General features: G+C 42.5%; 4 protein-coding genes across 4 annotated transcripts; 2 read left to right on the top strand and 2 right to left on the bottom strand.

The window, feature by feature from the left end:
• Positions 1-2870: 2870 nt before the first annotated feature.
• Positions 2871-3887, top strand: LOC118413977. Its single transcript, XM_035817669.1, has 2 exons — positions 2871-3287; positions 3574-3887. Exons 1-2 carry the CDS (start codon positions 2908-2910, stop codon positions 3728-3730), a joined length of 537 nt encoding a protein of 178 aa, XP_035673562.1. The 5' UTR covers positions 2871-2907; the 3' UTR covers positions 3731-3887.
• A 146-nt stretch (positions 3888-4033) lies between these two features.
• On the bottom strand, positions 4034-5661 carry LOC118413958 (noelin-2-like). Its single transcript, XM_035817636.1, has 3 exons — positions 5558-5661; positions 5354-5420; positions 4034-5066 (listed from the first exon to the last, which is right to left on the bottom strand). The coding sequence occupies exons 2-3, from the start codon at positions 5418-5420 to the stop codon at positions 4222-4224; spliced, it is 912 nt and encodes a 303-aa protein (XP_035673529.1). The 5' UTR covers positions 5558-5661; the 3' UTR covers positions 4034-4221.
• Positions 5662-8993: 3332 nt separating this feature from the next.
• LOC118413559 (polycystin-2-like) lies at positions 8994-11926 on the top strand. The gene is made up of 4 exons (XM_035817084.1): positions 8994-9139; positions 9431-9675; positions 10019-10154; positions 10623-11926. The coding sequence occupies exons 1-4, from the start codon at positions 9094-9096 to the stop codon at positions 11924-11926; spliced, it is 1731 nt and encodes a 576-aa protein (XP_035672977.1). The 5' UTR covers positions 8994-9093.
• Positions 11927-12409: 483 nt separating this feature from the next.
• LOC118413979 lies at positions 12410-14596 on the bottom strand. Its single transcript, XM_035817671.1, has 5 exons — positions 14470-14596; positions 13956-14050; positions 13638-13750; positions 13274-13362; positions 12410-12873 (listed from the first exon to the last, which is right to left on the bottom strand). The coding sequence occupies exons 1-5, from the start codon at positions 14548-14550 to the stop codon at positions 12790-12792; spliced, it is 462 nt and encodes a 153-aa protein (XP_035673564.1). The 5' UTR covers positions 14551-14596; the 3' UTR covers positions 12410-12789.

The following is a 14596-nucleotide window of genomic DNA, read 5'->3' as shown; positions in this document are numbered from 1 at the left end:
AATCGGTATCATCTTGTTTTATAGACCCCCTAATGGGGACTTACTGGCATTTACTAATAACCTCCAATATACATTGCGTTTGGCCGACCAAGAATACAACAAGGTGGTCTTATTAGGTGATTTGAATCTCCCTAACATCGATTGGTGTAGTTTGATAGGCAATTCTACTACAGAAAACCAGTTTTGTGATGTTTTGAATGATTTCTCACTAACACAGGTTAATAATGTTACTTCTAACAGTCATAACCATCTTTTGGATGTGATTCTGACTAACGTTCCTGAAAAATGTTCCAAAGTTGAAAAAGTATCATCTGATTTTCCTACTGATCACACTATTCTACAGTTTGACCTGAATTTTCGTACGGTATTCCGTCAATCAAACATGAAAAGACATGTCTACCAGTATAAAAAATGCAACTTTGATAACCTACGACAAAGTCTCAGAGACACTCTCGGTTCTCAAGGCTTTGTAGAATCTGATAGCATTGATGACTGTTGGGATACGTGGTTACAATGTTTGTGTGGCTTGGTTGAAAACCATGTACCAAAAGCTAAAATAAAAAATTCTTATTCCATGCCATGGTGTGATGGTGATGTCTACCATCTTAGAAATAAGAAGTTGACTGCATGGCGAAGGGCAAAGAAAACTAATCGCCCAGCCCACTGGCATAAGTTCCGGAAACTTAGAAATGGTCTACAAAAACTTATTCATTACAAGTACAAACTGTTTCTTGAGAACTTGGGATCCTTGGTCAATAATAATCCTAAGAAATTTTGGACTTTCTTTAAAAATAAAACAAAATCACATTGCTTGCCACAAATTCTGAAATACAAACATTATCAAGGAACGACACCTACTGATAAAGCAAATCTGTTTAACAAGTTCTTCTTCTCTGTTTTTACTACCCCTGTAGTAAATCAGCCTCTCCCTGAGATCAGTGCTTGGAGACATCCCTTCCTCGGCAACATTGACTTTACAATCAAGGAAGTGCTAGATGTCTTGCTTACCTTAGACTGTACAAAAGCTATTGGCCCTGACTCTATATCCCCAGTGATCCTACGCGAGGGTGCACACGTATTAGCTCCTCAACTTACTGCCATCTTCAACAAAAGTATTCAATCGGGCATAGTTCCAGCTAAATGGAAAGAAGCCAACGTCTGTCCCGTCTTTAAGAAAGGCAGTAAAGACTCTGTTGAAAACTATCGACCCATTTCCTTACTCAGTGTAGTAAGTAAGGTTATGGAACGTTGCATTTTTAACCGTATTTTCCCTCACCTTCAAGACCAAATTCACCCACTACAACATGGCTTTATTAAAGGAAAATCTACTACTACCCAACTATTGGAAACCTTTCAAACCGTCGGGACAACTTTGGATCACAGTGGCCAGATAGATATAATTTACCTCGACTTTTCCAAAGCTTTTGACAGCATTCCACATCACCTTCTTGTACACAAACTTAAGACATTTGGATTCCACTCGAATCTCCTAAATTGGTTCTCTGATTATCTGTCTAATAGAAGACAACGAGTAGTCATTGAAGGAGTTTCTTCAGACTGGCTTCCTGTAATATCCGGAGTCCCACAAGGTTCCATTTTGGGACCTCTACTTTTTTTACTTTATATTAATGACCTGCCCTCTACTATAGAATGTCCCATGGCCCTTTATGCTGATGACTCAAAATGTTACAAGCAAATTTCATCACCAGCTGATTGTATTTCCCTTCAGCATGATATTGACAACATGGTCGAATGGAGTGTCACATGGATGATGAAATTTAATACCTCTAAATGTAACGTGCTCACTATCTGTAGGTCTAAAACACCAGTGCTCTATGACTACGAAATTGAGGGACAAGTGCTCTCATCAGTTACGGAATTTAATGACCTAGGTGTAACTATGTCCAACTGCCTATCTTTTAAGAGTCATATAAAAAACATCACAGCTAGTGCCAACTCGACCCTCGGCTTTATTAAGAGATCTGTTGGTTACCATGCCCCTGCAAATGTTAAGAAAATCCTATATATTACACTAGTTAGGCCCAAACTCGAATATTGCTCGTTGATCTGGTCCCCCCACACTCATAACTTAATTACTTCCCTTGAAAAAGTCCAAAGACGTGCTACAAAATACATTCTCAACAACCATACAACTGATTACAGGGATAGATTGATCTACTGCCAACTCTTACCTCTATCTTACCGCAGAGAATTATTAGACTTATCCTTCCTATTTAAATGTTTCTTGGGACAATACGGTATTGACATTCATCAATATATAAGTTTTCCACTCACATCCCTAAGATCCAACTCACAAGCCAAGCTCCAGCCCCAAAAATGTCTCACCACTACGTTTAAAAACTATTTCTTCCAAAGAATCGTTCACATCTGGAACGCTTTACCCCTCAACATTAGAACTCTAAAACTTTCCCCAGTTGTTACAATTAATACCTTTAAGAAAGCAATCCTAGTCCACTATCTCTCTCTTACCAACGACAGATTTAACTCCAACGACGTATGTACTTGGGTCACCCACTGTCAGTGTCCCAGTTGTACACCTTTCTAGATATTTCATATTTCATCTTACCATTATTTCTATGATTTATTTCTTTATATTTGTTATTATTGTATATTTGCTTTTATTGTCGTTGACAAAATCATTATTATTTGATTGTACAATTGTTATTATTTGTTATCATTATGATTATTTTTCTATTATTGTATAATTTAGTTGCACGGGAGGCAACTAGTAAAGGTTTTACCTGTTTTTGCCTCCCTACCATTTTGTAAACACAATATGGTGAAGTTCAAATAAATTAAAAAAAAAAAAAAAAATAAATCCTTCGCCCATTGAAGGAAGCACTTAACTTTGAAGACTGGTTTGGCAAGATACATGATACTTTACTGATGCTTCAACCGCATAGCACCCACCTTGGTAGGATAGTAATTACCCCGTCCCCAAGGCCAAAAGAGTGCCAGAAGAAGAGATATTCGAGCCAGCTGCAGTCGAGGCACTTTGTAATTAAAGTGGACAGAAAGTCAAAGATGGTACCACTGGGTCTCCTCTGTATCCTGCTCATGGCGGGGTCGATCACCGCTACCGCCGTGCCGAAGCCGGACTACTCGCAGGTGATCGCTCAGGCGGCCTGCTCGGGAGTTATCGGGGCCGAGTCCGCCTACATCTGGGCGGTACCTCGGGACTGCACCGCTACTGGGGACGGGATGACCTGCAACCAGGTCTGTCGGGTACACCAGCGCACCCTGTTGGACCAGACCTCCAGCCGACGGTAACAATGCTGTATTTTATCTTGTGGTTACATGTTTCTTTTCCCTACCCCAGGTCTTCTTTACAAGTACTAGTCTTCGACGCCGACCCCACCCCACAGAGCACCCACAAACTTAGTTCTGTACCCGGCGCGCATTCTACCCTCTCTTCCGTGCTATTTCAATATTTCCTCCTTTCTATCTCCATCAAAGTACAATTGCATTCCGTTCGGTTTCCCGTCTAAAATCACAACTCTTTGATACATCCATATCTCTTTCCACTAACGATTTAATGGTGTTTTATTACAGACCACACGTGTTCTGCTTTGACGCCTTCCAACTTCACTTCATCCGGACGTCCGAGACGGGCTATACCAAGACGTACCACTACGGGGGTGTGCAGGGGTGCTCGTGGCGGGCCAACCACTGCGGGCCCAACTTCTGCTGCTGCCGTACCCCGTATTAAAACGGCGTGGCCTTGTTACCGTGCAAAAGCGCCACCTTAAGTATGTTTCATTACCTAAGCGTATTTGTTCAAGTGAATACAAGCCACGCAGACCTTGTACCTAAGATACATTTAACTCATTTATAGCATCACGAAATTTATAATTGCAGACCCAACTTCTGCTGCTGCCGTACCCTGCATTAAAACGGCGTGGCCTTGTTAGCTTGTTATCTGTGCAAAAGCGCCACCTTACGGATCTATAGTATGTCTGATTACCTATGCTTTGTACAAGTGAATACAATAATCACAGAGATATTTGACTAATTCATAGCATCTCAAACTTTATTTGCAGACAAGGAAATTTTACAGTTTTTTGGATGTCACAAAACCGTCTTTTCAGTTATGATACCCTCACAAGCCAGCATGCATGAGACAAACATAAACTTGAATGATAAGTTGATACGTTATGTCTATTAGGTACATGCTAAGTTGCCATACTATACTCAAATATACTAGAATGTACATGAAGCGGAGTCAGTTAAGTATGATCCGCCGAAGGTTACGTCATAGGTGACCAATGCATTTGACTCGACTGTGTACACTTTGTTCTCGCGAGAGTTTACGGAGAAGTAGCGGCGACCTTCAGTGGGCAGGCAATACCAGGCCTGCGTGGACGTGTCTTTCTGCTTAGTGGTTAGGTCGAGAATAAGAGCGGTCCGTGAGGACAGGGGACCGCCAGGCAAGGTGCTGTAGAATTTCCCACAGGCAATAAATGGCGGCATGTTTGAAAACGGGTCAGCGAATTCTGTGTCTATGATCTCTTCTACATTAAGATCGTTTGCGTTTAACTTTGTCAGATGGAATTTACCAGTGTTGAGACCGATAGCCCACACACTGCCCGCATCGACGGCGAGGTAGACGTAAGACGGGCCCGCGCCCCAGTGGGAGAGCTGGGCGGTGGGCAGCGCCTGGAGCGCCGTAAAGGCCTGAAGGTTAAAGTCGTACCTGACTATCTGCGCCTTTTCATTGCTACATTCATAACTATACGACAGGCAATCAGGGAACCGTTGGTAGTAGAGGGCGTTGTTGTAGACGACGTGGCCCTGCCCCCACCACGCCATGCCACCACTCCCTACCGACCCAGGTAGGCGGTACGTGGTCAGGACGTTCCCCGCCTCGAAGTCGCCCATCGTGCGGTACTCTTCGACGGTGTTGCCGTTGAACCTCGGGAGGTACCAGACGGTGTCGGACGAGGAGTGCTGGTCTCGTAGGACAGCGCCATCGATGCCGAGGTCGTCTCGGAGCGTCTGTTTTCCGGAGAAAGCTGTTACCGGACCCTGACAACCCAGGGATATGCCTAAAAAGATTCAATACATATAAAGTGCCCATGAGTAAATAATAGATCATAGGAAACATCGTCAATATTTAAATTTGCAAGCAGAGGGTAGACTCTGGCTTGTTTGGGGCGTCTTTTGGGCGTTTTCACTGGATGTTCAAAATATAAAGGCCTGTAAAACGTCCCTAAGAGACGTCAAATCAAGCTGAAGCCTAACCTTTGCTTGGATAGGAGCCGGTAGGTCACATTGCCCTGTTATTTGCTACATTAGGAAACATCAGGGAAATATCAGAGGAATAGCAACTCACCTGGAAGTGTCGACGCCACGGCGACGGCGACAAATACAGCGACAAACACAGCTGCTCTCACAAACATCTACGGAAACATTCAAGAGGAAAATTGATCAGTCTTAGTGTACGTGCACAACCTTTCCTATCAGAAAAAAATAGGAATTCTCGCAACCAGAAACGGTCAGAAATCTATTACATAGATGCAGATATGTCGTACGTTACCTCGACTTTGAATGAATTCGAAGTTATCACGATGACTGCACTGAAGTCCGTTGGAGGGACGTCTCTCTGCTATCCTCTGGACAGTTCTGTCTCTTCTCACGTCACGGACCCGTTTTATCCGCAAAGGGCTCACCTGTTTCTGACCTCATATCCGGACTTCAGAGAATTTCAGCTCATCGACGTGTGTGAAGGAGGAAATTTTGATTTTTGCTGACCACTTCCCTGTTGTCAGCAATATTTCTGCTCGCCTCTGATGTCACAGTATGCTTGTTCATTAATTAATAACTTTAGATAAGAAGTGCTGCGTGTGGAACACTCCAATTTTTGCACGCCAGCCCGTGCCATTAATAATACAAATAAGGCATATGAGTTGTTTGCCCTGTGTTGCGCGAAGGACAATGGTACATGATCGTCTTAACTTATACTTTTATGTCCTGACACCAGACAAACGGAAAGGAAAGAGTCTAGCAGGTTTAAATCAACCTTGGTCAAAATTCTTACTCTTAGACCCCGTTCACACTCAAAAAAATGAAGCGGCTTCAACGTCGAAGCCGCTTCAACGGGCAAGCCGCTTCAAAAAAATTACGTTCACACTCATTTCAGACAATCCGATTAATCGCACACAATTCCCTACCTGGACTTCAGGTACTTTTTTACAACATTGTTTGTAGGTTTTCTCAAACCCACTCTTAATAGTCTTATATCATGATCCAGAGAGAAAGCTGTTCAAAGATATGCTTGTTTTTTGTGATTTTTTTAGCTTGCTGTGGTTCCTCTCTCTTCGTGTGATAAAAAAAAGCTTTGTTTGCTTCCCATTCCACTTGCCTTGACCCTACAGCGATTTTTTTTCTTTCCAGGCATTATCATTGGGCACAAAAATCAGTAACGTGAGCAAACCTGTCAGTGTGGCGTGTGTTCCTGCTCCCGATACCTGGATATATAACCTCCAACAGGGGGCAAATCGGAAATTTGCATAGAATCTATCCCGCGTTGCGTTCACACTCGCGATTTCAGCCAAGCGGCTTGTTCACAAGTGTCTCAAACTACCTCCCAGGGATGGATTGCAAACGAGCCGGATCGGTGAAAATCCAAGCCGCTTGGAGCGTTCACACTCAAGAAAACGATCCGGATCAAGCGGCTTCGGCGTTGAAGCCGCTTCATTTTTTTGAGTGTGAACGGGGTCCAAATGACAAGGTAGACACATATAGATCGTTGTGTGACATCTCCTTTAAGAATTTCGCCTCCAATCTGGTGGCAAAAAACTTTTGTATTCATTTTAGTCAAGGCGCCAAGACTGCTGTACTTCTTTCCCTTTTTGCCAAATGCAATATTAAATTTTGTACATTTTTCTCTCTAGATGTTGATACTTTGTTGCTATGGTGTGCACTTAAAATGTTAGAAGTACATCTGTCACAATGGGAGTAGTCAAATGATAAAGATTTTACGTTAGAAACAGGAAATACCCATGTGATTTTGCCAGGAACCTATTTCCGTTATAGATACTGCATATCCCAGAAAGTCGGCCTAAACTTTGTACCTCCTCGTGTATGCAACTACCTACATCCGGCCGGTTATAGGTGATGTTAATGATTAAAGATATTGCCCTACCCAAGCATACGTAACTTACGGACGCGAATGCAGCTCCCAGCATACACATGTATTTAGGCTCCGTTCCGTTTTGCACGTACGCGTATTTCCAGTAGTGTGACATTTTTTTTTTCTTTTTAAAGTACGCCGTACAAAACACCAGGCTTTTACGTGCAAAGCAAGCAATTAAAACGAATTATATATGCGTGGAGAGTACTGGTGCTAACGTTAAGTGTCACTCGTAGTGGGGCAAAGGTTGAAGACATGAAATACCACATTCGCCAAAGCAGTCTCTCTGGTCTGTAGCCATTTCAGTGAGAGACATTCAGCTCGATCTCGCTACAAAGCGACCTATATTTTCAGACAGAATTATATTACGGCTAGAAAAAGCTTTCGAGCATTGGAATCACAGCAAAAGTTGCGCTTTTACATACATACACACAAAAAAGATCAGAAAGATCAAACACTATGCCTGTTTCAGTCTACCTACCTATTTGACACAGCTGAACTTAATATGTGTTAATGTCAGCCCTTCAGTAACAATATTAATGTTGGCCTTTCACTTAAAATTTCTCATCTACATAATCAAAAAGTAAGCAACAATGACGTGCGGGTGTGAAACTGTTTGCCGACGACAAGGAAGCAATTTCAGTGTGTTTGACATGTTCTCTGTAGTCATAATCAATCGATTTTTTCTTGGAAGTCCGGAGATGAGGCAATATAACCATGAAGAGGTGTGTCCTGTACACAGAAAATGGTTGAGTTCGTCCTGCTCTGCAGGGAAAATTAACAGAAATGATCCTAGAAACTTGGAGATTTAATTCGTCCAGCGACGTAAACGCAAAGTCGATCTGTCTTCAGCTGTTCATTTCTTCATTAAATTTGGTGCTTTTATCATAGTATGAGAGACCAATTTCAAAGTACAACCTACCTACCTACCTAGTCCCTTGACCTCCAGGTCGTTGGGGGACAGGGTAGCCATGAAGATGGAGAGGTGTCTCCTGGCCATTCTGTCTTCTGCTACAGACAGTCTCTCCTGCAGGCTGCGAGAGCTAGTACTAAACAATGACCATTTCAAAACAGGGCGTGGTAGGGTAGTTTTCTCCTTGTCATGAAGACATTTCATTTATGTGTGACAATCTTGTTCTCTGGTGATTAGATAAAACCAAACCTCGGCGTGTCAGTGACTTTATCTGTCCTTACTACCTAACAAAGGTCAGGTAAGGTCAGAAGACGTTCTATTGTGCTAGATAGAACAATCGATTCGAATGTTCTATTGTTACGACACAACTTTTCCACATCCTTCATCCCACAGTACAGTTAGCCTGGGTACCATCCGGAAAGTAGTTCGCTCCAGCGTTCATTATATACTATATACAGTCGCTTCTAGCTCTGACATTCATTATACACTATAGACCCCTTCTGTCTATACAGTCGCTTCTCTGTGCTTCCATAGCAAAAGCGAACGTATGAGCGAACTACTATCCGGATGGTACAGTACAGTCGCTTCGGGTCCGAAACAGCAACATTAGCTGCATCTCTGCGACGTAAACACAACTTTGATCTGTCTTCAGCTGTTTATTTCTTCATTCAGTGTTTTTATTACAGTATGAGAGACCAGTATCAAAGTACTAGCTACTACTAAAAAATGACCATTTCAAAGCAGGGCGTGGTTGGGTAGTTTTCTCCTTGTCATGAAGATATCAATAAATTACGTTGCACTCTAGTAAACAAACATCGGCGTGTAACTGTCAGGTGGCTTTATTTGACTTTACTGCCTAACAAAGGTCAGGTAAGGTCAGAGGACGCCTGTTTTGCTAGTTAGAACAATCGATTCGAATGTTCTATTGTTACGACACAACTGTTTCCACATCCTTCATCCCACAGTACAGTCGCTTCGGGTCCGAAACAGCAACATTTATCCCCAATAGCTGCATATCTTCGCCACGATGTTTGTCCCTCAGGGAATGAGAAGGGCCAGACAGGCCCGAAGAGGTAAACAGAATTTTTTAGAGACGTATTTTGTTTTAAAAAGCTCTTGGACGGTTGTTTATTTAGTGGTGATATGATGTTTTATATTTTTGGGGAAAGCTTTGGACGTATTCTGTTAAAGGTCATTTGTGGGGAAGATGAATGAAATTTATATCTTTCCCCGTTTACAAAAAATGCTAATATGTAAAGTTATCAGCTTTGAAAATGCGAGGATTCTGAACTGCATATATTCAACATGGAGATATCGAAATTATAGAATCAAATTTGACAAAACACTTCTTCATACTTTTCCAGCCCGTGCAGAAGCACTCTTTCGTGAAGAAAAGAAAGCAGAAGTAAGAATTCCTTCACGCAAAGAATTAGACGTTGCCCGTAGACCTACACTAAAAGAGGCTGGACTGTACGACCTAGTCCTCGACACGGGGAGGTACATGGTCTTAGTGTTGTTGGTGTTAGGAATCGCACACACTATGGCCGTGCCCAACGCCTTTAACCTCACCAACAACATGGAAAACACGTTTCTGTCTAAGCTGGACAAGGTAAATTAATCTAAATGAAGTTGCATATGCCATTCTTCACTGTGGGATCAAGTACTCCTGAATTCATGCCATACTCAACAATTCGAGCAAGCAAGACATCATTTTCAATTTTGTTATCAGCCGCCCATTTGTTCTCTCTCGTTTTTTCTTGTTCTTAAGCTATCATACACGTCTAACTATTTTATATCACCTTGTTGTGACATCATGTTCTTTTAGGGCCCCCTTGCGGTTCTAGAGGTTACTGCTTCACCAACGTGTATTTCGATATCAGATGTAGGTCACTATAGAATAGTAGACCAGAAGTTCATTAAATAACTTACATTTTCAATTTGATTTCACACAGATCAACGTCAGTGTCGATGTGTATTATTGGCTGGAGAATGAGTTGTTGCCGAAGGTGTCAGCGGACGGATACACCGCCGACGACCAGTCTGTTCTCGTTGGATTAGTGAGATTGCGCCAAGTCCGAGTCCCGTTAGGTGATTATTTCAATATGATGATTCAGTCTACAAACTAAAATATTGGCAGCTAGCGTCTTTCATGTTTCCGTGTTTACTTCGTTTTGAGGCGTCTCATTCGTCTAATCTATTATTCGGGACTGGGTTACGTGACAGACATGAGCGTGACAGACATCTCTAGCGGATGAGAGGTATTGGATATTTATTTTGCGTTACTCCTGGACCAGTAACGTGCAGCAAAACTGTTCGATAGGCATATTGAACCATCACTTCAGTGAAGTGCAGTCTCATTATCTGTCGGCCCTGGGGAGGGGGATGTATTTAGTGCTTGACAACCGATATCTATCTACATCCATAGCCGCTCTCAGGTCAAGTGCAATTATACTATTCATGATTATGACGCGACATGATCAGTACGAATGTGATATCCATACTCTTATTTGCGCTTCTATGTCTACTGACTAAATTCCCCTTTCTTCCATCCATCAGATACATGTAATTTCCACCACGGGTCCAGACTGCTGTCCTTGTACTTCTTCGACATGTGCGCGGAGGACTACACGCGTGGTAGCGCGGTCAAAAGTCACTTCCATCCTGGATGGACCAAAGAGTCGAACCTAACGGACACGTCGAGCCCTTGGGTCTACAGGCAGACGGACAGCATCTGGGCCCTGTGGCACTACGACAGTGGTGGATACGTGGAAGACATAGATCCCAGATTACCCAATTATAACCACCGCTTGAGTGAACTCCGCAACATGAGCTGGATCGACAGACAGACGAGAGCTATTTTTGTGGATTTCACTCTGTACAATGCTAACGTGGACCTGTTCTGTGTGGTTTCCGTACTTGTGGAAACCCCGGCAACCGGAAGAGCTAGAGCCCAGGTCGATCTACCAGTTTTGCGCCTCCATCTTTACAACCAAACCACTGACCTTATACTTTTGACCTTTCAGATTGCTTACGTCATTTTTCTCACTTACTTCATCTATTACGCTGTTCGTGGCATTCTCAAAGATAGGATGGAATATTTCAAAGACATATGGAAGGTTCTTGACCTGATAATCGTTAGTCTGTCTCTGATAGCAGTCGCAGCTTTTGGTGCACGAATGGTTCTGACCGAAAATACCCTGGCAAACTATCGCGAAAACAACAAATCGTTTCTCAACATCGCTCCAGTCGTTCTTGCAGATAGTACACTTCTAAACGTGGTCTCCACATTGGCTTTTATTGGCTGCTGCCGATGTTGTAAGTTACTGAGTGGAAACAACAGTCTTTCTTTGATGCAGAAGACTTTCGGCCGTGCGATAAAGCCCATGTTGGCCCATGGATGTGTCATCGTGGTCGTCATGCTAGCCTACGTCATGCTGGGTAATATCTCTTTCGGTGGCTATGTGGAGTCTTACTCCACTATCTACAACGCATTCCTAACCGTGACAAACTTTGTGATTGGTTCATACCAACTGGAAGATTACGTCCTGTTCCCAACCTTAGGAACGATCTTCTTCATCAGTTTCATCCTCTTCATGAATTTCGTTCTCCTGAATTTCTTCGCGACTGTGATGATGGACGCTTTCTTTACTGAGAAGGAGACGTTCGTGATTCCGGAGGACAGAGAGATTGTGACGTACACCATGAACAGGATCAGGGCCCGCATGCCAGGCTGGTGTCATGGTCATGCAGAGAACCAATCACCCGATGGTGCCGAGTCCGACCCGGCCACAACGTCGTTCGGGAGCTCCGAGAACGGTTGTGATGATGAAAGGATGCCTGCGATGAAGACGACTGAATAAACTTTTGGACAATTCCATTTTCAAGTGTATTGTTCGTTACTACTTTGTGTACATGTACAAATTACGACATCTTGTCATAGATTAATGTATCTAACTACGTGATGTACGCCGTTTGCCGTTTGCCAGGGGATCTTCCGCATTGGAAGTGATCCGTCACTTTGCCTCTGCGACACGATAAGTTTTACCGAAATGACCTTATATTTAGTGTACACGTTAACCCCCTTACCTACTTATAGTTATGAGCAATTGGCTTTAAAGTTGTAGCTGTGTATTGTTGTTTCACACACCATAATATTTGAATTTGGGCACACATATGTATGGCGTCAGCGTGGTGCAATGGTAGGGTGTCCTTAGCTTGAATCTCCTGACATGCCCCATCGACTTTCCTCACCTCACGCAAGTGACAATCAATGCCTAACTGGGGTTAGGGACCTCCCTCGGAAAGGACGCTAAATGGAGGTCCAGTGTTAAATGTATTATGTACAGCAACACCTCGAGCACGTGAAAGAACTACGGAAAGAGTCGGGGTCCCTGCCAATTAAATAAATGTGTCTGGATATGAAGCTTCTTTTTTTCAGTGCAAACTTTGTGTATTACGACATATATGTGAATATGTGAATAATATCACAAGACATTGTATGACGCCATGAAAACCTGCATGTATGTGTTATTCCAACTCACCAAAAGAAGAGCAACCACAAATACAAGTCCAATGTCAAAACGAATAATAAACTGGTCTCGTCATGCTTGTTTTTAATGTCTGCTGTACAGGATTTGTTACGATAGTCCTGTATAGATGGCCCATTAACGTTCCACAGAGCTTCAATATTTAGCCATGTCTTATTTGCACGTTGCAACGTTCATCAGGCGAATCTGTAGCCTTCTATGTCCATCATTTTCTTGGCCCTGATGGAGTCATATATGAACTCTTCAAACAGTACCGGAATCTGGTAAAAACGAGAAAAATATTTCTGTTAATGTATTGTGCAACATGGCATTTTCTATGTCAACATGACAAATCTCATACGTATATAAAGATTTATATATACTGCTGTAAGAAATGCTATTTGAGCGACCTTACATTCAAATTCCTCATATATTTTTATAACTCTAGATAATCACTATCTGCTCTGATGAGATAAAATGTTTTTAACTTTATACCAACCATGGGTGAATAAAATATATGTGCTGTCACGTATTATTGTCGGTGAGAATTTGAAAAAGACTGTGATCACTGTTTACTTTCTCGGTGTTCTGTCTGCCCAAATATTCAAACGTTTAACAATAAATGTTGTGGGTAATTTTCATCCATGTAACCCAAACACAAACGTGTATCGTCATTCTTGCCTTGTTTGCCTTTGCGTCTCTGACCTTGGCAGCGTTTCTGACGTACTCTTCTTTGGTGCAGAGCAGAACGGTGTCGTACATGAAGGGGACTGTGGGAATTCAACATGGCCGACATTTAGCATTGCCCCTTCTAAACATTCTCCTACGCAAAGGAACCAGCGTTGTTTTACTCCTTCTGGTGAGTCAAGGAGTTTTTACGACACAGATTCATCTCTGTTGTAGGAGAATGCTTCTAGATAAACTTACCAAAAGAGGCAAGTTGGTTATGTGATCCTATGACAGCATGCTCAAAATTTTTTACACATTTAAGTGAACATTTGAGACAGAGTCAAACAAAACGCGCAATGTAACCAGTCTTACGTACCGGGCGTGCCGCCATGTTTGATGATTAGCTCCTTGACTGTTTCTTTAGATCCCATCTTGTTGCCATCCGCAATTAGCTTGTCAGAAAGAGTAAAGTTCTTATTCTTGAAAATTCTGTAAAGAGAAAAAAAGCTTATTATGTTTTCTCCTACGGCTGCGTTCGTACGTTACGAGATGTGTGAGCATCTTTAAAGATGATTTTACTCCAAACACAATAGCAGGATTTTCTTAATGAATAATCCGTCAATATCTAAATGCCACACACTTTTAAAAGCAATGATGTATTGTTCAATGTAAACTTCTGTAGAAATTAACCAACCTCGTTGTAAGGACTGCCTTTGTGTTCCTCTTGGCGTCCCCGCAAAGTTTCTTCACGGTCTCGGGAGACTTTGGGCCTTTCCGCAGGTTCACAATCTGCACAGAAGAACAGAATTATATACAATTACATCCATGCTAAATGGAGGTATTGTCTTTAATGTCTGTGTGTGTGTGATTGTGTATGTATGTCGCGCGTGCGTGTGTGTGTGCGTGTGTGTGTGTGTGTGTGTGTGTGTGCGTGCGTGCGTGTGTGTGTGTGTGTGCGTGCATGTGTTTATGGTGTATGTGACCTTAGTACTGCAACAAAACTGTATTGAGTATTATTTGTCCTAGTTCCTGCTCAGCTTCTGTACAATAATTCTTTATCGTATAGAGAACAAAGTATAATGTTTGATGGATTTAATCGCTATATGTTATAGGCATGTTGTTTCTTGTCTCATCTTAGTTGTCATTATGATATAAGATATCTTTATTTCCCTCCTCAACGTGCCATGTATACATGATGTGACCCTTACAGCTCTGTACTTCTCTATGCCTCTCGCAACGCTCCGGTGGAAGATACGGTCTCTTGTCTCCGCCAAACACCCCGCCTGCATTCGGCGACTCGGTCGCTAGGGAGGACGCCATGGCCTTCATCCTGGC

Source organism: Branchiostoma floridae, chromosome 4 (genome assembly GCF_000003815.2).
Source record: "Branchiostoma floridae strain S238N-H82 chromosome 4, Bfl_VNyyK, whole genome shotgun sequence".
In the NCBI taxonomy this organism is placed as follows: Eukaryota; Metazoa; Chordata; class Leptocardii; order Amphioxiformes; family Branchiostomatidae; genus Branchiostoma; species Branchiostoma floridae.
This window is presented reverse-complemented; position numbering and strand designations above follow the sequence as displayed.